The sequence below is a fragment of the Macaca thibetana genome, chromosome 7, assembly GCF_024542745.1.
Source record: "Macaca thibetana thibetana isolate TM-01 chromosome 7, ASM2454274v1, whole genome shotgun sequence".
Lineage (NCBI taxonomy): Eukaryota > Metazoa > Chordata > Mammalia > Primates > Cercopithecidae > Macaca > Macaca thibetana.
Genome location: NC_065584.1, coordinates 1833949 through 1853606, shown reverse-complemented (window position 1 = coordinate 1853606; position 19658 = coordinate 1833949). Strand labels below are relative to the sequence as shown.

General features: G+C 60.1%; 1 gene segment (V, D, J or C); it reads right to left on the bottom strand.

Moving 5' to 3' along the window:
• Positions 1-11931: 11931 nt before the first annotated feature.
• On the bottom strand, positions 11932-18187 carry LOC126958410 (immunoglobulin heavy constant alpha 2-like). The segment is given in 4 exon segments: positions 11932-12375; positions 12587-12918; positions 13136-13463; positions 18148-18187. Coding segments are annotated over 4 exon segments (1095 nt in total).
• Between the last annotated feature and the right edge of the window lie 1471 nt (positions 18188-19658).

Sequence of the window (19658 nt, the reverse complement as noted above, 5' to 3'; positions counted from 1 at the left end):
CTCTGAGGCGGGGTGTGGTGGGCACACACCCGTGAGCCATGGGGCTGGTGGCCCAGAGGCTTGGACATGCTGTGGGCCCCATAGGAAGTGACAGGGCTTGAGGGAACCTCAGTGTGAGTGTGTGAGGGCGTGAGTGTGTGCGCGTGGGTGTGTGAGTGTGAGTGTGTGAGTGTGAGTGTGTGAGGGCGTGAGTGTGTGCGCGTGGGTGTGTGAGTGTGAGTGTGTGAGTGTGAGTGTGTGAGGGCGTGAGTGTGTGCGCGTGGGTGTGTGAGTGTGAGTGTGTGAGTGTGAGTGTGTGAGGGCGTGAGTGTGTGCGCGTGGGTGTGTGAGTGTGAGTGTGTGAGTGTGAGTGTGTGAGGGCGTGAGTGTGTGCGCGTGGGTGTGAACGTGACGGTGACTCTCTGTCTCTCTGTCTATCTCTCTCTGTCTATCTATCTCTGCCAATCTGTCTGGATCTCTCTCTGTCTCTACATCTCGTCTCTCTGCCCCTATCTCTATCTCTCTCACTCTGTCTCTGTCTCTGTAACTCTCTTTATCTCTTCCTGCCTGTTTCTCTCACTGTCTCTGTCTCTCTTTATCTCTGTCTTCGTCTCTGTCTCTCTGTAACTTTGTCTCTGTCTCTCTGTTTCTATCTCTGGTTTTCTCTGTCTGTCTCTGTCTATATCTCTGTCTCTCTTTGTCTGTCTCTGTGTGTCTCTGTCTCTCTGTAACTATCTCTGTCTTTGTCTCTGTCTGTGTGTCTCGGTTTTTCTCTCTCTGTCTCTTTCTCTGTCTCTGCCTGTTTTTCTCTCTGTCTCTGCCAATGTCTCTTTCTGTATCTGTCTGTGTTTCTTTCTCTCTGTCTCTGTCTCTGTCTCTAACTCCTCATCTTTGTCTCTGTGTCTATTTGTGTCTGTGTGTCTCTCTGTGTCTCTGTTTCTTTCTCTGTCTGTCTCTCTGTGTCTTTCTCTCTGTGTCTCTGTGTCTCTGTGTCTCTGTCTCTCTGTGTCTGTATCTCTGTGTCTTTCTCTCTGTGTCTCTGTGTCTCTGTCTCTCTCTGTCTCTGTGTCTCTGTGGCCCTGTCTTTCTCTCTGTCTCTGTCTATCTCTGTTACTCTGTCTCTGTCTCTGCGTCTCTCTGTCTCTGTTTCTCGGTTACTCTGTCTCTGTGTCTCCGCACTGGGTTCCTGGTGAAGGAGAAGCCATGTACCTTCCGGCATGATCTGTGCTCAGCTCACAACCACTCCATGATTGAGGACACGCCTCCTTCTAGAAGGTTCCCAGCTAACAGGTGCAGAAGGAGTGAAAATTGAAATAGGAGACCCCATCTTGAGACCCTCACGGAACGGTGCCCCTGGGCCGTGTCCCCACTTTGGGACACGGGATCTCAGTGCCAGGTGTGCGCTGCCTGACCCCGATCCCATCGGTGTGTGGGCCCTTCCTCAGCCCAGGTGATTCCCTGTGGGCACGGGACCGGGCAGTGCTCCCCACGGCTGCTGGGCCCCAGGACCGGCCTCCAAGGCTGAACCGCAGCTCTGCCAGCTCCACAGAGAGCCAGCAGCTCACCCGACAGGGACCAAGATGACAAGGTGCCCAGGGCCGCCCTGTGCCCCGGGACCCAGCTGCAGCCCCAGCAGGACAGGGGTGAGGGTGGGGGGCACAGTGGGACTCCTGAAGACAAACGGCCAGCGCCCTCAGTGAACTCAGTGCCGTGAGGAGCGTGTGCACAGGGTGTGGTGGGCGCGTCCCCGTGACCCTGTGTGTGCTGTAGGGTGGCTGTGCCCGCTGCCCTCACCACCTGCTGCCCGGGGCCCAGCCTGCCTCGCTGGGGCTGGAGGGTGGATCCAGCAGGGACGGCGTGACGCTCAGAGTCATTGTGTAGTGACAAGGACGGGGGCTGCTTTCAAAGCTCCCGAATGTTTTAGTGGGTCACAGTGAAGGTTCACAGGCCTCAGGGGACATGGCCTAGACTGGGCGTGGGTCCAGCCCCTCAGCAGGCAGTGGGTACACGGCATGTCCTCCTCCGTCCTCATCTGTCTGGTCCCCAGCCACACTCTCAGCCTGAGTTCCCGACCCCCCAACACCCGACAGTTCAGGCCCAAGTCCCTGTCCCCCAACCCACATCCCCTCACAGCAGGTGCTTCAGAGGGGCCTTGGAACGTGACCAGGGTGAGGGAGGTGCTGCGGGGACTGGGGACCACGCAAGGTGCCCGGCCCAGTGCCAGGGGGAGGCGGGTCAGGGCCCAGGTCTCCGAGGCCCAGGCTGTGTGTGTTGGAAGTCCCAGTGTTGATGGGATCAGATGCCCACATCCTCATCCTCGCCTGGGGCCCCTTCTCCAGGAGCCCTGGGTTCAGTCAGAGTCCAGCCAAGGTCCCCTCCCTGGCCAGAGGCCTCACTGGCTCGGTCACCCTCACCTCACGGCCCCCACCGCCTCACCTCTGCAAGTCTGGGAACTCTGGGCTGCTCCTGGCCCCCTTCCCACAGACACGGACCCACAGGTTCTCCAGGCCCTCCAGGCCCTCCAGGCCCTCCACCCACTCCACAGCTCCTGCCCCTGCCCCTGTCCTGTCGACCTCCCAGCGTCCATCCCTGTCCTCGGGCTGCACCCTGCTGGCTGTCCTGTTCTCTGACCATCCCCCATTGTCTAGTCCCTCCTGGGACCCGAGGCTGTCCCAGGCCTCAGCGCCCAGGGCTGGGGTCGCAGTGCCCAGGGGCCCGGGATCTCTTGCTCCTGCCTCTGGCATGTTGTTACCCACCCCAGGCTCCCCAGCCCGATGTTCGGGGTCCCGTGTGGGTCTGTGGGTTTCCCTGAGGCTCAGAGGCCTGCCCTGGCCAGCACAGACAGGGAACAGGGCGAGGGCTGGGTGGTGGCCCAGTGACCTCGGGGGCCAGGCCTTGGAGGTGCAGATGGGCCCGAGCTGCCATGCCCCCCACCCACAGAGAGGCCCCGACTCTGTCCCATCACCCGCTCGGCCGCTCCCAGCTGCAAGCTGAACTCTGCCCATTTGCTCCTGGGCCATGTGTGTTTGGGTGTGAGTGTGGATATGAATGTGACAGTGACTTAGTGTGTGGGTGTGAGCGTGGGTGAGGGTGTGAATGTGTATGGGGGTGTGTGTGTGGGGTATGTTTCTGTGTGTGTGTGTGTGTGAATGTTGTATAATAGCTGCAGTGTGTGGTGTGTGTTTGTGTGAGTGTGTGAGGGGGCTTGCCCCTGAGTTCCTGGGCCCAGCTTGCTGCCTCTTTCTCCCTGTGTTCTCCGCCTCTGTTGTGTTCTCCGCCTCTGTTGTGTTCTCCGCCTCTGTTGTGTTCTCCGCCTCTGTTGTGTTCTCTCTGTATTTCTGTGTCCGTGTCTCCTTTTCCTTGTTCCCATCTCCTCTCTTTTTCTTCCATCTCTGTCTCTCCCTGTCTCTGTTTCTTCTTATCTCTCTCACCTCATCTCTCTCTTTGTCTCTTGTGTCTCTGTGTCTCACTGTTCTCGCCTCTGTCCCTCCCTGTCCCTGTCTCTTCTCTCTCCCCATCCCTGTCTCTCTCTCTGTGTTTGTCTTTGTCTCTCCTTTCCTGTCTGTGTCTCTTCTCTCCCCATCCCTGTCTCTCTCTGTCTATGTCTCTGTGTCTCTTGTCTCTCCCCATCCCTGTCTCTCTCTGTCTATGTCTCTGTGTCTCTTGTCTCTCCCCATCCCTGTCTCTCTCTGTCTATGTCTCTGTGTCTCTCCCCATCCCTGTCTCTCTCTGTCTATGTCTCTGTGTCTCTCCCCATCCCTGTCTCTCTCTGTCTAGGTCTCTGTGTCTCTCCCCATCCCTGTCTCTCTCTGTCTATGTCTCTGTGTCTCTTGTCTCTCCCCATCCTGTCTCTCTCTGTCTATGTCTCTGTGTCTCTTGTCTCTCCCCATCCCTGTCTCTCTCTCTGTCTGTGTCTCTTGTCTCTCCCCATCCCTGTCTCTCTCTCTGTCTGTGTCTCTTATCTCTCCCCATCCCTGTATCTGTCTATGTCTCTGTGTCTCTCTGGGTCCCTGGTCCAATGTCCCCTTCCCAGAACCCCTGTTTCCCTGGTGTGGGGTGCAGGTCTTGCTGTGGCCCTGTGGGCTGTGCCTGTGCTGGACACAGCCTGCTGGGGCAGCTGCTCAAGCCCCAGGACTGGGCACTGCATCCTGGCTCTGGCCAAGGGCCCTGGGGAGAGCTGAGGGAGGTGCATGCAGGGTGTGGGGCCCACCATGGTCACTGCCAGATGCTCAGTGCCAGTGCCTCCCTTGGTCTGCTGTGTGGTGGGCACAGCCCTCATGAGGGCTGCCCATGGAGGACGCCTGCCTCCTGGAGAGCCTGGACAGGTGGACAATGACCTGTGCAGACCCTGGAGGAACCCAGGCTGGCCCTGGCTGGTCCCAGATGACCCCAGATGGTCCTGGCTGACCCTGGCAGAACCCAGACTGGCCCTGGCTGGTCCCAGATGACCCCGGATAGCCCTGGCTGACCCTGGAGGAACCCAGGCTGGCCCCGGATGGTCCCAGATGACCCTGGATGGCCCTGGCTGATGCTGGCGGACCCAGGCTGGCCCTGGCTGGTCCCAGATGACCCCAGATAGCCCTGGCTGATGCTGGCAGAAGCTAGGCTGGCCCTGGCTAGCCCCAGATGACCCTGGATGGCCCTGGCTGACCCTGGCTGACCCCAGATGACCCTGGCTGACCCTGGCTGACCCCAGATGACCCTGGCTGACCCTGGCAGAAACCAGGCTGATCTTGGCTGACCCTGGCTGGCCCTAGTTGGCTCTGGCTGGCCCCAGCTGACCCTGGCTGACCCTGGCTGATCCTGTCTGACCCTGGATGATCTCAGATAGACCATAGTTGACCCTGGCTAACCTCTGCCAACCTTGGACCTGGAAAGCCCTGGCTGACCCTGGGTGGCTTGGGGCGGGGCCTCCCTGTGGCTGCAGCCCCTTGCTCAGGCCCCAGGCGCACCTGGCCAGGTCTCGGTTTTGGGGCATGTTTCTCAGAACAGCAGTTCTCTGGCTGGTACACCTGCCTGGGCTGTGTTCACAATGACTCAGCCGCCCCACAGGGCTATTTTGGGTATTTCTGCAGGTGATGGGGTACAAGAGGCTTCAGGAGAAAGAGAAAAACAAGAGAATACAAACAGCATGTCCTCCCCCCACCTTCCTGTACCCACTCCTGTACTGTACTCCCTCCCCAGTGGTAAATCCAGACCTGGGGACCCCTTAGGGGCTGGGGGTGTAGATCATGGGGCCTGGGCTGGTCCTCTTCCCACCAAGTCCTCCTGGGGCCTACACACCCCTCTGAGCCTAGAAAAAAATGGAGCAAGTCATGGGGGTCATTTCTTCATCTACCACCAAGTGCATGCATTGAGAGGGTCTCGGCTTCCCTGGAGACCTCCCTCCACTGCTGCAGGTCACTCACTAATGAGGGCAAAGGTTCAGAAATCAGACAGGACTCAGTGTCTAGACAGACTGATACAGGCTCAGAAAAGGAGTAAGACTTCAAAATGAATATGTATAAGAAAAGGATCAGGAATCAGTGATCAGGGACAGGGATTCATGATCTGGTCCAGGGCTCAGTGGTCAGGATCAGGGCCCAGTGATCAGGACCAGGGCTCAGTAATCAGGACTAGGGCCCAGTGATCAGGACCAGGACCCAGCGATAGGGTCCAGGGCTCAGTGATCAGGAACAGGGGTTAGTGATCAGGAACAGGACTCAGTGATCAGGACCAGGGCTCAGTGATCAGGAACAGGGCTCAGTGATCAGGAACAGGGCTCAGTGATCAGGACCAGGGCCCAGTGATCTGGTCCAGGGCTCAGTGATTTGGTCCAGGGCTCAGTGATCAGGAACAGGGGTCAGTGACTGGGTCCAGGGCTCAGTAGTCAGGATGAGGGCTCAGTGATCAGGAACAGGGTTCAGTGATCAGGAACAGGGGTTAGTGATCAGGAACAGGACTCAGTGATCAGGACCAGGGCTCAGTGATCAGGAACAGGGCTCAGTGATCAGGACCAGGGCTCAGTGATCAGGACCAGGGCCCAGTGATCTGGTCCAGGGCTCAGTGATTTGGTCCAGGGCTCAGTGATCAGGAACAGGGGTCAGTGACTGGGACCAGGGCTCAGTAATCAGGATGAGGGCTCAGTGATCAGGAACAGGGTTCAGTGATCAGGACCAGCACTCAGTGATTGGGCCCGGGGCTCAGTGATCAGGAACAGGGCCCAGTGATCAGGACCAGGGCTCAGTGATCAGGAACAGGGCCCAGTGATCAGGACCAGGGCTCAGTGATCAGGAACAGGGCTCAGTGATCAGGACCAGCACTCAGTGATTGGGCCCGGGGCTCAGTGATCAGGAACAGGGCCCAGTGATCAGGACCAGAGCCCAGTGATCAGGAACAGGGCTCAGTGATCAGGACCAGGGCTCAGTGATCAGGACCAGTGCTCAGTGATTGGGTCTGGGGCTCAGTGATTGGGTCTGGGGCTCAGTGATCAGGTCCGGGGCTCAGTGATTGGGTCCGGGGCTCAGTGATCAGGAACAGGGCCCAGTGATCGGGTCTGGGGTTCAGTGATCAGAACCAGGGCTCAGTGATCAGGAACAGGGCCCAGTGATCGGGTCCGGGGCTCAGTGATCGGGAACAGGACCCAGTGATCGGGTCTGGGGTTCAGTGATCAGAACCAGGGCTCAGTGATCGGGAACAGGGCCCAGTGATCGGGTCTGGGGCTCAGTGATCAGGTCCGGGGCTCAGTGATTGGGTCCGGGGCTCAGTGATCAGGAACAGGGCCCAGTGATTGGGTCCGGGGCTCAGTGATCGGGAACAGGACCCAGTGATCGGGTCTGGGGTTCAGTGATCAGAACCAGGGCTCAGTGATCAGGAACAGGGCCCAGTGATCGGGTCTGGGGCTCCACGATTGGGAACAGTGGTCAGTTATCAGGACCAGGGGCCAGTGATCTGTCCAGGGCTCAGTGATTAGAAACAGAGGTCAGTGGTCAGGATCAGAGCTCGGTTACCAGAAATAGGGCCCAACAATCAGGGTCAGGGCTCAGTGATAAATACCAGGGTTCAGTGATCAAAAGTAGGACTGAGTGATTAGAATCAGGGCCCAGTGATCAGGACCAGGACTGGATGATCAGCACCAGGACTCAGAAGTCAAGAGCAGAGCCCATCGATCAGGAACGGGATTCAGGGACCAGAACCAGGGACCATTGGTCAGAACCAGAGCCCAGTGATTAGGAACAAGACCCAGTGATGAGGGCCAGGGCTTAGTGGTCAGGACCAAGATTCAGGGATAAGAACAGGACCCAGTGATCAGGACCAGGGCACAGTGATCAGGGCCAGAGCTCAAAAATCAGGACTAGTACCCAGTGATCAGGACCAGGGCTCAGTGATCATAACTAGGGCTCAGTGATAAGACCAGGACTGAGTGACCAGGACCAGGGCCCAGTGATCTGGTCCAGGGCCCAGTGATTAGGACCAGGGCTCAGTGATGAGGGCCAGAGCTCAATGATCAGGACCAGGACCCAGTGATCAGGACCAGGGCTCAGTGATTGACTATTGACTAGGACCAGAGCTCAGTTATTGAGTGTTGACTGGGACAAGGGCTCAGTGGTGAGGACCAGAGCATAGTTAGCAGGACCAGGGCCCAGTGATCAGGGCCAGGGCTCATTGATCCAGAACATTGCCCAGAGATCAGGATCAAGACTCAGCAATCCAGCCAGGACTGAGTTATTAGGACCAGAGCCTAGTGATCCAGACCAGGGCTCAGTGATCATGACCAGGGCCCAGTGATCAGGACCAGAATTGAGTGATCAAGTCTAGGACTCAGGGATCAGGACCAAGACTGAGTGATCAGGACCAAGACTCAGTAATCAGGACCAGGGCTCAGGGGTAAGGACCAGAGCACAGTTAGCATGACCAGGGCCCAGTGATCAGAAACAAGGCCCTTTGATCAGGGCCAGGGTTCATTGATCAGGAGCAGGGTTCAGTGATTAGGATCAGGGCTCAGTAATCAGGACCAGGGCCCAGTGACCAGGATCAGGGTCTAATAATCAGGACCAGGGCTGAGTGATCAGGTCTAGGGCTGAGTGATGAGGACCAGGATGGAGTGATCAGGACCAGTGCTGTGTGATCTGGACCAGGACTGAGTGATCAGGACCAGTGCTGTGTGATCTGGACCAGGGCTGAGTGACCAGGACCAGGGCTGAGTGATCAGGACTAGGGCTGAGTCACCAGGAACAGGGCTGAGTGATGAGGACCAGGGCTGAGTGACCACGACCCAGGCTGTGTGATCTGGACCAGGGCTGAGAGACCAGGGCTGAGTGACCAGGACCAGGGCTGAGTGATCAGGTCCAGGGTCAAAAACAGGAGTAGGACTTAGTGATCAGGACTAAGGCTCAGTGATCAAGGCTAGAATTGAGTGATCAGGAACAGGGCCCAAGTAGTAGGACCAGAGCTCAGTGATCGGTAAAAGGGCCCACTGGTCAGGACCAGGGCCTTGTGATCAGGATGAGGACTTAGTGAGGAGGACTAGGGCTATCTAGGTTATGGGGAACAGGGATCCCACATAGTTCTTGGGAGCAGGCTTCTTTGCCATGGTCTCTGGTGAATCCAGCATTCATCCTTGGGCCTCAGCCTCATGCAAGATCAGGTTGTTTCTTGATTTTGGGACTAGGGGTAACCTCTGTCCATGCCCACCATGACCACCATGACACCCAGGGGGACTTTGAAGCAGGCGTCCTCCGGTCTAAAGCCGCCACCATTTCCCTGACCCCCATCTCCTCATTCGGAGTCTGTGAACATTTTCCTTGGGACCACTTTATTGCACCTGGAAGGGATGTGAGTAAGGGCGGGTAGGTGATTTCTGAAAGGGCTGAGTTCTGGCAAGCATAGCTGGCTTCTCCAAGAGGTTCCTCCACACTTCCTCCCTGCAAAGACAGAGGGGTCACAGCCTGAAGGAGCAGCACCCTTGCCAATGCCCTCTGTCCTAGCCCTGGCCTGGCTCATGGGAGCCTGGACGGAATCCTGGTTACTGTACTGGAGGGAAGCTCAGCCCTGACCCTGGGCCTGCCTGTGTCCTCAGTGTCTGTGAAGGGCCCCCCAGGAGAGCATGTGCCCCACAGTGGGAGCAGGTGGTGCTCTCCTCACAGCCAAGCACTGCAGCCCACCCCATCCACTGTGGGCTCATCCCTCTCCTGGGCTCCTACCTGTGCCTTGCTGGCTCTCGCTCAGTACTGGGGGCCCTCCCTGTTGCCAGATGGACCCCGGACGCTGGTCACGGTCAGTGCTGTGCTATAGAACAGGCTCAGCAGGAAGAGGGTGAGGAAGGTGATGGTGGTGGGCCACAGGTTGGCACCAGGGGTCTCCTCCTCCAGGGTCTCCTGCGGCAAGTCCAGCACCACATAGGGAGGCAGCATCTGCCAATCTGTAACACAGCAAGAGCCTTCCAGGCCCAGACTCATGTGAATAGTGGGTATGCTTCCTTGGGGTCTGGGGACAGTGGGGTCTGGGTCCCCATCTAAGGCCTGAGACTCCCCCAGGGAGGATGAGGAGGCAGGGTCCCAGGTGAGGGGCTGGGACTTTCTGTCTTTGAGGTTCTTAGGGCACTTCAGGGAGAGACTCAGCAGGGCAGAAAGTGGACACCATCTGCTTCTCCAAGAGTAGTTTGAGCCCAAGGTACCCTCCCACCCCCCCACCCCCCCAACTCCCACCCCCTCTCAGTCCCAGCCATGTATTCAGTGACTGGGTCCTGGGGCCAGAGAGGACCAGATACACCCCCGCTCAGGGATATCTGGATCCAAGACGGAGACCTGGGTCTGACATTCAGTGTGCCAAAGATTGAATGGTCAAGACCAGAGACCTCTGTTGCCTTCCCAGGGAATGTGGCTGAGGGGTTACAAGGGAGGGCCAGGTGAGGGCTACCAGCACGGGCATTCTTATTTTCCTCAGGGTCTCAGGGCATAGACCTCCCTCGTACAGCTGTACCTGCTTGTCACATGCTGATACATCCAGTCATTCACCTATCTTTCGATCCTTCCGTCCATCTATCCATCCATCCATCTACAGAGCTATTATCTGTATATCCACCCCTCCATCGATAACACTCTTACCCACTCACCCATCCATTCATCCTCCTTTCATCTATTAATATAAGGCTATCATTTAAATATCCACCCATATATCTATAAAGCTATTTTCCATCCATTCATCCTTCTTCCATCCATCCATCCATCCATCCACCCATCCATCTATAAAGCTATTTTCCATCCATTCACTCATCCATCCATAAAGCAATTCTCCATCCATTTATCTTCCATCCACCTATCCTCCATAGATCTACCCACCCACCCATCTATCCTCAATCCTCCATCCATCCACCCATCCTTCATTCACCCCTCCATCTATCTTCCGTCCTCCATCCACCCATCCATCCTCCATCCGCCCACCCATCCATCATCCATCCATCCATCCATCCATCCATCCATCCATCCATCCATCCATCCATCTTCCATCCTTCATTCATCCACTCATCCATTCCCCATCCACCTGTCCACCTATCCTTCATCTATCCATCCATCATATATCCATCCATCCACCCTCCATCCAGCCATTTACCCACCCATCCATTTTACCACCCATCCATCCTCCATCTACCAATCCCCATCCGCCCATTCATTCACTATATGTTCTAGGATCTACCCATGTGTCTGCCTGATCTCTGTCTGCTGGTTCAGCCCCTCATCTATTGATTCTCCCTCTTTCCCTGTCTCTTTAAAAGCCCCTCCTCTGGGCCAGGTCCTGGGTCCTATGGGCTGGAAGGCTTCTCTGTGGCAGGGCTTTCTTGGGTGACCTGTTGCTCTCACCCTCTGGTGACTGGACCCTCAAGGGTGACAGTAACCTCCACCTCACCTTGGCCCTGAGAGCAGAGAGGCAGCCAGAAGGCGGGGGTGCCTGGGGAGGCCCGGAAGATGTCTAAGGCAAGAGCAGGGGCCCCACTGCCCCCTTGTGGGAGTCCTGGTGCCAGGTGTCCCCACAGTGGTTGTGGCACAGTTCTTCCACTCCTGGGAGCCCCAAGCAGAAGCCAGAGACATGCAGAGGGGCCCTGGGCAGGCCCTGTTTCACTGGCCTGCTTCTGATGCTACCCCACGCGGCCCCTCCCTGTCTATGCTTAGGGTCCTAGTTGGGCTTAGGAAGGGATGGCCAGGCAGGGAGCAGGGGCTGCCTGGGAGGGGGTCTGTGGAGTTGGTCCCTGAGCTGTGTACAGTCGAAACACAGGGAGGCCAGAGGGGCCTGGGGCAGCAGGCTGAGCCTGGGAATGCCCGCTGGGGGCTTGGGAGGGGACTCCCCTGGCTTTTCTGGAGCTGGGTCTGGACTGTGAACATTCTGCTCCTGCAGGGCTCAGGCGTATATGTGGGTGTGAGTGTGCACGTGTGTCCGTGTGCCCCGTACAGAGCAGTGTGGTTAAGGGGAGGTGCCCCTTTCTGTATGTGTCAGTGGGGACATCCTGAGGCCCACCTACTAGGGTAGTGGGGCCCTCCTGGAGCTTGTCCTCCCAGGGGGGCCCTGGAGTCCAGCCCCTCACTCCCTCGCTGCTCCTCCCGCTACCTGCCTCTTTCTCGGCCAGCCTGCTCTTCTCACACTCTCTATTCCCTCCCAGCTGCAGCCACAGGCAGCTCTCTCAGGGACAAACGGCCATGCTGCTGCCCACTCAGAACTCTCCGGGGCATGTGCGTCTCTCAGAACCCACCCTGGGCGGTGCCTGCCTCGGCAGACCTAAGATTTCACACCAGCGAGGCCTCCTGCACCACACACTCTCACACTCACAACTCACACTCACACCAGGGTGGAAAGGCTCATGGGGGTGCCAGGGCCCCCCGAGGCTCAGGGCAGGGGTGTTCTTCCCTCTCCGTGCCCTGGCCCTTTCCCACGTGCTGAGACCCTGAGGATGGACAGAGGCGCCGGATGGAAGCGTGGGGCTGCTTGGGGGAGCATGGAGTTTATTCAGGGGTGGGGACAGGCGGGCGGCTCAGTAGCAGGTGCCGTCCACTTCCGCCATGACCACAGACACATTGACGTGGGTGGGTTTACCCGCCAGGCGGTCGATGGTCTTCTGTGTGAAGGCCAGCGGCAGGGCCTCGTGGCCCACCATGCAGGAGAAGGTGTCCCCCTTCTTCCAGTCCTCGGCTGCCACGCGCAGTATGCTGGTCACGGCGAAGGTGGTGGTGCCCTGGCTGGGCTCCTGCCGGGATTCCCAAGTCAGGTACTTGTCACGGGGCAGCTGTTCTGTTCCCTTCAGCCAGCGAATCAGCACGTCCTCGGGGCTGAAGCCGCGTGCCAGGCACGTCAGCGTCACCAGCTCGTTCAGGGCCAGCTCCTCCGACGGCGGCGGCAGCAGGTGGACCTCGGGCCGGAACGTGTTTCCTGGAGGTAGAGAGCCAGGTCAGGGGGATGGGCAGGGGATGAGAGAGCCTCTACTGCTCTGGTGGGCACCCCGGGCTGTGTCCTGGCCCCCTCAGCCTGCCTCAGTTTCCCTCTGCACTTGGCATGAGCACCCAAGCCCAGGACCGGGAGGGAGGAGGCAGGCTGGGAATATGCTTTGCAAACCAGAGCCCCGAGCAGGGTCTGGACCCACCGGGTTTTGAGATGGTGGCAGTTAGTTGGGTCTCCAACTCAGGGTGATTAGCAGTGCAGGTGAAGGTCTCCCTATTGTTCCATGGCTCGGCACAGCCGGGCAGGACACTGGACACACTGTAGCAGCCACAGGGGTCATGCTCAGGTGACTGTTGGACAGCGTTCTTCCCACTTGAGGGCGTCCAGGTGAAGGTGGCACCCGAGGGATCTCTCAGGCCGGTCAGTGTGCACGTGAGGTTCGCCTCGGAACCTAGGAGCAGGTCCTCGAGGGCCGGCCGGCGCAGTGACAGTCGGGGTTTGTCACATAAGCAAGGCTTGGGTGGGGGAACTGCAGTGGAGAGATGGCCTCAGCTGGTCAGCACGCCCTTCCCCGTGCCCCCGCCTTGCCCCTCCTGGCCTGTCTACCACCACCTCCTGGGGCTCTGCCCACAGTCCACTCTGGTGTGAGTGAAGGGGCGGCTCCCTGTGGGGAACACGGGTCCAGGCGCAGTGTCAGGGCAGGCTGGGGTGGCCCCGCCCCACTCCCCAGCCTGCCCTCTGACCTCTGCAGGGCACAGCCACATCCTGTCTGGCATTTGTGTAGTGGTCCACGTGGCATGTCACGGACTCGCTGGCTGGGCACTGTGCAGCTGGCAGGGTCAGCTGGCTGCTCGTGGTGTACAGGCCCCCGGAGGCGTCCTGCCTGGGCGGGAAGTTTATGACGGTCACGCCCGCTCCGCTTTTGCTCCAGGTCACGTTGAGTGGCTCCTGGGGGAAGAAGCCCTGGACCAGGCAGGCGACGACCACGTTATCTGACTGGGTGCCCTCGAGGCTCAGCGGGAAGACCTTGGGTCTGGTCGGGGATGCTGGAACACAGAATGCGCTGTGAGGACGCGGCCCTCATGCCATGTCCCCAGGAGAACAGGCTGCGCCTGCCTCTCCTCTACACTGGAGGAACCCAGCACAGAGAGGCCTGGTGACGGCCCCAAGGTCACACAGCTCCTGCACCACAGGCCTGCATTTGGACCTGGCTGTCTGATCCCAGCGACACGGTTTCTGAACATGCTCCTCAGATAGGGCCTCTGACCCAGGCCATCCCAGACACAAGTTGTATTAAACAGGGCTCTGCTATGGAGTGGCCGAGTCCCCTGAGCTCCCTGACTGCAGCTCCTGCTCTGGGTGGGGGACATATCTTGCTCTCTCCTCTGAAGCTAGAGAGGATCTTGGCGGGGGCTCTGAGGAGGTAGCCTGGGCTCTGAGTGCTGTGTGCTTGGGGTAGGGGTGGGACGGCTTGGCTGTGACCCCACCTCCCTGTCCCCAGTCAGGGTCTCAGTCCAACACCCACCACTCCACGAGCCCCACCCCAGGCCCAAACAAGCCACAGTGGACCCCTGTGGCCTATGAGGTCTCAGGACCAGAGGCCAACAGGCTAAGCCATGTCCCCGCCAGGCCCTCCAGGGCAGGGCCTGCTACACCAGGGAGCTCTGGACCGAGCCCATTCCAAATTTCCTTCAGGCAATGGGCAAGAGGAAAGACAGAATCATGGTGCAACAGAGCTGCATGGCCCTCAGAACCCTAAGAACACACCTGGGCTCAGGGCTCTGCAGGTGGAGTCACACTCAACCCACAGCCTCCTTCCCACATTAGCAGCCACCTCAGCCCATCCAGCCCAGCCCAGGCCAGTCCAGCTCAGTCCAGTCCAGTCCAGCCCAAGTCAGCCTAGCTCAGCTCAGCCCAGCTCAACCCAGGTCAGCCCAGCTCAACCCAGGTCAGCCTAGCCCAGGGCAGCCTAGCTCAGTACAGCCTAGCTCAGTACAGCTCAGCTCAGCTCAGCTCAGCCCAGCCCAGCCCAGTCTAACCCAGTCCAGCCCAACCCAGCTCAGCTGAGCTCAGCCAAATCCAGCTCAGCTCAACCCAGCTCAGCTCAGCCCAGCTCAGTCCAGCCCAGTCTAGCTCACCCCAGCCTAGTTCCAGGTCAACCCAACCCAGCTCAGCCCAGCCCAGCTCAGCTCAGCTTAGCCCAGCCCAGCTCAGTCCACCTAAGCTCACCCAGCTCAGCCCAGTCCAGCCCAGCTCAGCCCAGTCCACCTAAGCTCACCCAGCCCAGCCCAGCCCAGCCCAGCCCAGCCCAGCCCAGCCCAGCCCAGCTCAGCCCAGCCCAACCCAGCCCAGCTCAGTCCACCTACGCTAACCCAGCTCAGCTCAGCTCAGCTCAGAACAGCCCAGCTCAGTCCACCTAAGCTCACCCAGCTCAGCCCAGTCCAGCTCAGTCCAGCTCAGCCCAGCCCAGCCCAGCCCAGCCCAGCCCAATCCAGCCCAATCCAGCCCAATCCAGCCCAGCCCAGCCCAACCCAGCCCAGCCCAGCTCAGCTCAGTCCAGCTCAGCTCAGCTCAGCCCACCCCAGCCCAACTCAGTCCACCTACACTAACCCAGCTCAGCTCAGCTCAGCTCAGCTCAGCTCAGCCCAGCCCAGCCCAGCTCAGTCCACCTAAGCTCACCCAGCTTAGCCCAGCCCAGTCCAGCTCAGCTCAGCTCAGCCCAGCCCAGCCCAGCTCAGTCCACCTACGCTAACCCAGCTCAGCTCAGCTCAGCTCAGAACAGCCCAGCTCAGTCCACCTAAGCTCACCCAGCTCAGCCCAGTCCAGCTCAGCTCAGCTCAGCTCAGCCCAGCCCAGCCCAGCCCAGCCCAGCTCAGCCCAGTCTAGCTCAGCCCAACCCAGCTCAGCACAGTCCAGGTCAGTCTAGCTTAGCCCAGCCCGGCCCAGTCCAGCTTAGCTCAGCTCAGACCAACTCAGCCCAGCTCAGCTCAGCCCAGCCCAGCCCAGCCCAGCCCAGCCCAGCCCAGCCCCACCGGGTCCAGCTCAACCCAGCCCAAGCTTAGCCCAGCCCAGCCCAGCTTAGCCTAGCCCAGCTGAACCTGGCTCAGCCCAGGTCAACCCAACCCAGCTCAGCTCAGTCTAGATCAGCCCAGCCCAGCTCAGCCCAGTGTAGCTCAGCTTAGCCTAGCTCAGCTCAGGTCAGCCCAGTCCAGCTCAGTCCACCTAAGCTCACCCAGCCCAGCCCAGCCCAGCCCAGCTCAGCCCAGCCCAGCTTAGCCTAGCCCAGCTGAACCCAGCTCAACCCAGGTCAACCCAAACCAACCCAGCTCTGCTAAGTCTAGCTCAGCCCAGCCCAGCTCAGCCCAGTTCAGTCCAATCCAGCCCAGTTCAGCTCAGCCCAGTTCAGTCCAATCCAGCCCAGTTCAGCTCAGCCCAACCCAGCTCAGTCCAGCCCAGCCCAGCTTAGCCTAGCCCAGCTGAACCCAGCTCAGCCCAGGTCAACCCAACCCAGTTCAGCTCAGCCTGGGTCAACTCAACCCAGCCCAGCTCAGCCCAGCCCAGCTCAGCACAGTCCAGGTCAGTCTAGCTCAGCTCAGCCTAGCCCAGCCCAGCCCAGCCTAGCTCAGTCCAGCCTAGTCCAGCCCAGTCCAGCACAGCCCAGCCCAGCCCCGCCGGGTCCAGCTCAACTCAGCTCAGCTCAGCTCAGCCCAGCCCAGCCCAGCCCAGCCCAACTCAGCCTACCCCAGCGTAGCCCAGCCCAGCTCAGCTCAGCCCAACCCAGCCCAAGCTCAGCCTAGCCCAGCTTAGCCTAGCCGAACTGAACCCAGCTCAACCCAGATCAACCCAACCCAACCCAGCTCAGTCCAGCCCAGTTCGGCCCAGTGTAGCTCAGCTTAGCCTAGCTCAGCCCAGCCCAGCTCAGCCCAGCCCAGCCCATCCCAGCTCAGCCCAGCCCAGCCCAGCCCAGCTCAGCCCAGCCCAGCCCAGCTCAGCCTAGCCCAGTCCAGCCCAGCGTAGCTCACCCCAGCCTGGTTCAGCTCAGCTCAGCTCAGCTCAGCCCATCCCAGTCCAGCTCAGCTCAGCCCAGCCCAGCTCAACCCAGCTCAGCTCAGCCTAGCCCAGCCTAGCTTAGCCCAGCCTAGCTCACCCCAGCCTGGCTCAGCCCAGCCCAGCCTAGCTCAGCCCAGCCTAGCTCACCCCAGCCTGGCTCAGCCCAGCCCATCCCAGTCCAGCTCAGCTCAGCCCAGCCCAGCTCAGCCCAGCCCAGCTCAGCCCAGCCCAGCCTAGCTCAGCCCAGCCTGGTCCAGTTCAGCCTGGCTCAGCCCAGCCCAGATCAGCTCAGCTCAGCCCAGCTCAGCTCAACTCAGCTCAGCTCAACTCAGCCCAGCTCAGCCCATCCCAGTCCAGCTCAGCTCAGCCCAGCCCAGCTCAGCCCAGCCTAGCTCAGCCCAGCCCAGCTCAACTCAGCTCAGCTCAGCTCAGCTCAACTCAGCCCAGCTCAGCCCAGCTTAGTCCACCTAAGCTTACCCAGCTCAGCCCAGCCCAGCCCAGCCCAGCCCAGCCCAGCCCAGCCCAGCCCAGCTCAGCCCAGCTCAGCCCAGCCCAGTCCAGCTTAGCCCAGCCCAGCCTAGCTCAGGCCAGATCAGCTCAGCCCAGCCTAGCTTAGCACAGCCCAGGTCAGCCTAGCTCAGCCCAGCCCAGCCCAGCCCAGCCCAGCCCAGTCCAGCTCAGCTCAGCCTGACTCAGCCCAGCTCAGCTCAGCCCAGCCCAGCCCAGTCCAGCCCAGTCCAGCCCAGCCCAACCCAGCCTGGTCCAGTCCAGCTCAGCCCAGCTCAGCCTCAGCCCAGCTCAGCCTCAGCCCAGCCTAGCTCAGCCCAGCCCAGCCCAGTCCAGCCCAGTCCAGCTCAGCCCAGCCCAGCCCAGCCCAGCTCAGCCCAGCCCAGTCCAGCTCAGCCCCAGCCCAGCCTCAGCCCAGTCCAGCTCAGCCCAGCCTCAGCTCAGCTCAGCTCAGCCTCAGCCCAGCTTAGCTCAGCCCAGCCTCAGCTCAGCTCAGCCTAGCCCAGCTCAGCCCAGTTCAGCTCAGCCCCGTCCAACCCAGCCTAGCTCAGCCCAGGGCAGCGCAGGGCAGCCCACATGGACGTGTATCAACTGGCTCCAGGTCATCTTCTCCTCTGCCCTCTGGCTCTGCTCAGCCTAGGCCTCAGCTCAGCCATGAAAGCTGTTCACCTTGTATCCCAGGAAGGGCTGGGTCATCCCAGTTTAGGCCTGGCCAGCCTGGCTTAGCCCCAGTGCCCAGATCCTTCCTGCCTGGTTAGGAAGTCCTGTCCTGTGGTTCCAGAGTCTCTGTGGTGGCCTCTTTTGTCCTTCCCTCTTATCTTGGTGCCTGTTATCCACCTTTTGCTTCCAGAAGGGGCCAGGACCAGCCTGGCTGGACTCTTCAATGTGCAGAGGAGGAGATGCGGGCCTGGAGACCTCCAAGACCTACCTGGTCAGGCTGTTGGAGGACCCACCGGGCTGAGTGGGTGGCCTCCGGTGTGCAGGCCGTCATGGCAGGTGCACCCTCACAGGCGTGTGGCGAAGAGGGGCTGCTGTGGGGAGGGTGCCCAGGCCCGGCCCAGGCCCTGCCCTGATGGCCGTCTGTCCTTAGCAGACCCCTGCTCCGCCGCTCTGCCTGTGTCCACAGATGTGGCTGGATGCTGAGGGGCTGGAGGGGAGGGCCTGCATGCCTGTATGTCTGGCCTACAGATGGGGTCACTCGCCCACTTCCTGCCCCAGCAGACACGGCCGTGCGGCTCCACGTCATGTCTGGTCTGTGGTCTGGCTGTGGTGGGGCCAGGTGTGTATGGCCAGGGCTCTGTGACCCCACCGGCCATGGAGCTTCACGGCTCCACATGGCTCCACAGGGCAGGGTGGGGGCCACAATTCAGGGAAACAGGAACAGACACGGTTGGAGGCTCAGAGACCCTGAGACAGAGATGGCAAGGGGAGACACAGGGCCACAGAGGGTCCCCCACCGCCCGCAGGGGAAGGGCGCCTGTGAGTGGACCCCCAGTGAGGGGCCTTGGGGCCCCAGGGTGGGCATCCGGCTGGGGAGAGTGAGTCTTGTGCTGCTGGGTTGGAGCCACTCCGGCCTGGCCTCCCTCAGCCTGCCCCATGGGCCACGGGGGGTCCCAGACTGCAGCCCAGGGTGGGGGCATGGGGGGCACCCCGTCTCCTAGCTGCAGCCCTGCAGGTCAGGTTGGCCAAGGTGCCTGCTCTACCCTGTCCAGCGCTGCCCAGGTGGCACTCCTACTGTGGATCACTGGGGAGCCGGCCGTGGCGTTGGAGAGATCCCGCCAGTGACGCTGGTCCTGGAGTCAGGGGAGGCCAGCTCTTTCTGGGGGCTCGGGTGGCACTGGCAATGGGAGGCCAGGGGCGCTTCACAGAGGAGCTGCTGCCGCGGAGTCCTGGAAAGTGTGGGCGTGAATGGAAGATGCCCTGGCCATGGCGCCGGGCCGCCCCGGTGGAGGCTATTGGGTGAAATCCAGGGAGTGTCAGTGAGGCCGGATCAGGGCAGGTGGGGGGCAGAGGAGGAGAGAGGTAGCCTGGGGCTGCCCCAGGGTCCTGGGAAGACACATCCTGGCGGTTCAAGGAAGCTCTGGAGCTTTTATGAACCTTGGGATGCCTCAGCCCTCACCAGCGGGACGTGGCTGCTGAGTCTTAGTCATTTCTGGCTGCAATAACAAAAATACCATAGACGGGTGGGTTCATCAGCAACATTCATTTCTCACAGTTCTCGAAGCTGGAAGTTCAACGTCAGGATGGCAGCAGGGTCAAGTTCCAGTAAGGGCCGCTTCCTGGTTCACAGACCCCGGTCTTTTCGCTGTGTCCTCGGGTGGCAGAAAGAGGGCAGGGCTGCTGTCTGCGGTCCCTTTTCTTTAGGGTCTCTAGTGAGATTAGGGAACGAATCACATTTTTGAGGGTTCCCCCCTCAGGCTCTAACCACCTCCCCAAGGCCCCAGCTCTGCATGCTCTCACTCTGGGATTAGGGCTGTCACACATGAGTTTTGGGCAGATACAGACGCTCAGTCCATAGCACCGCCCCTGTCGGCCTCTGCCTCTCCCCATCCCTGTGTCTCCTCGTCTGTCTCCAGCTAGGACACTTGTCCTTGAACCTAGCCTCCTTGATAATCCAGGGTGCCCTCATCTCGAAATCCTTACCTTGATGGGATCTGCAAAGGCCCTTTTGACAAATAATGCTGCACTCAATGGCCCCAGGGGCCAGGATGTGGCTC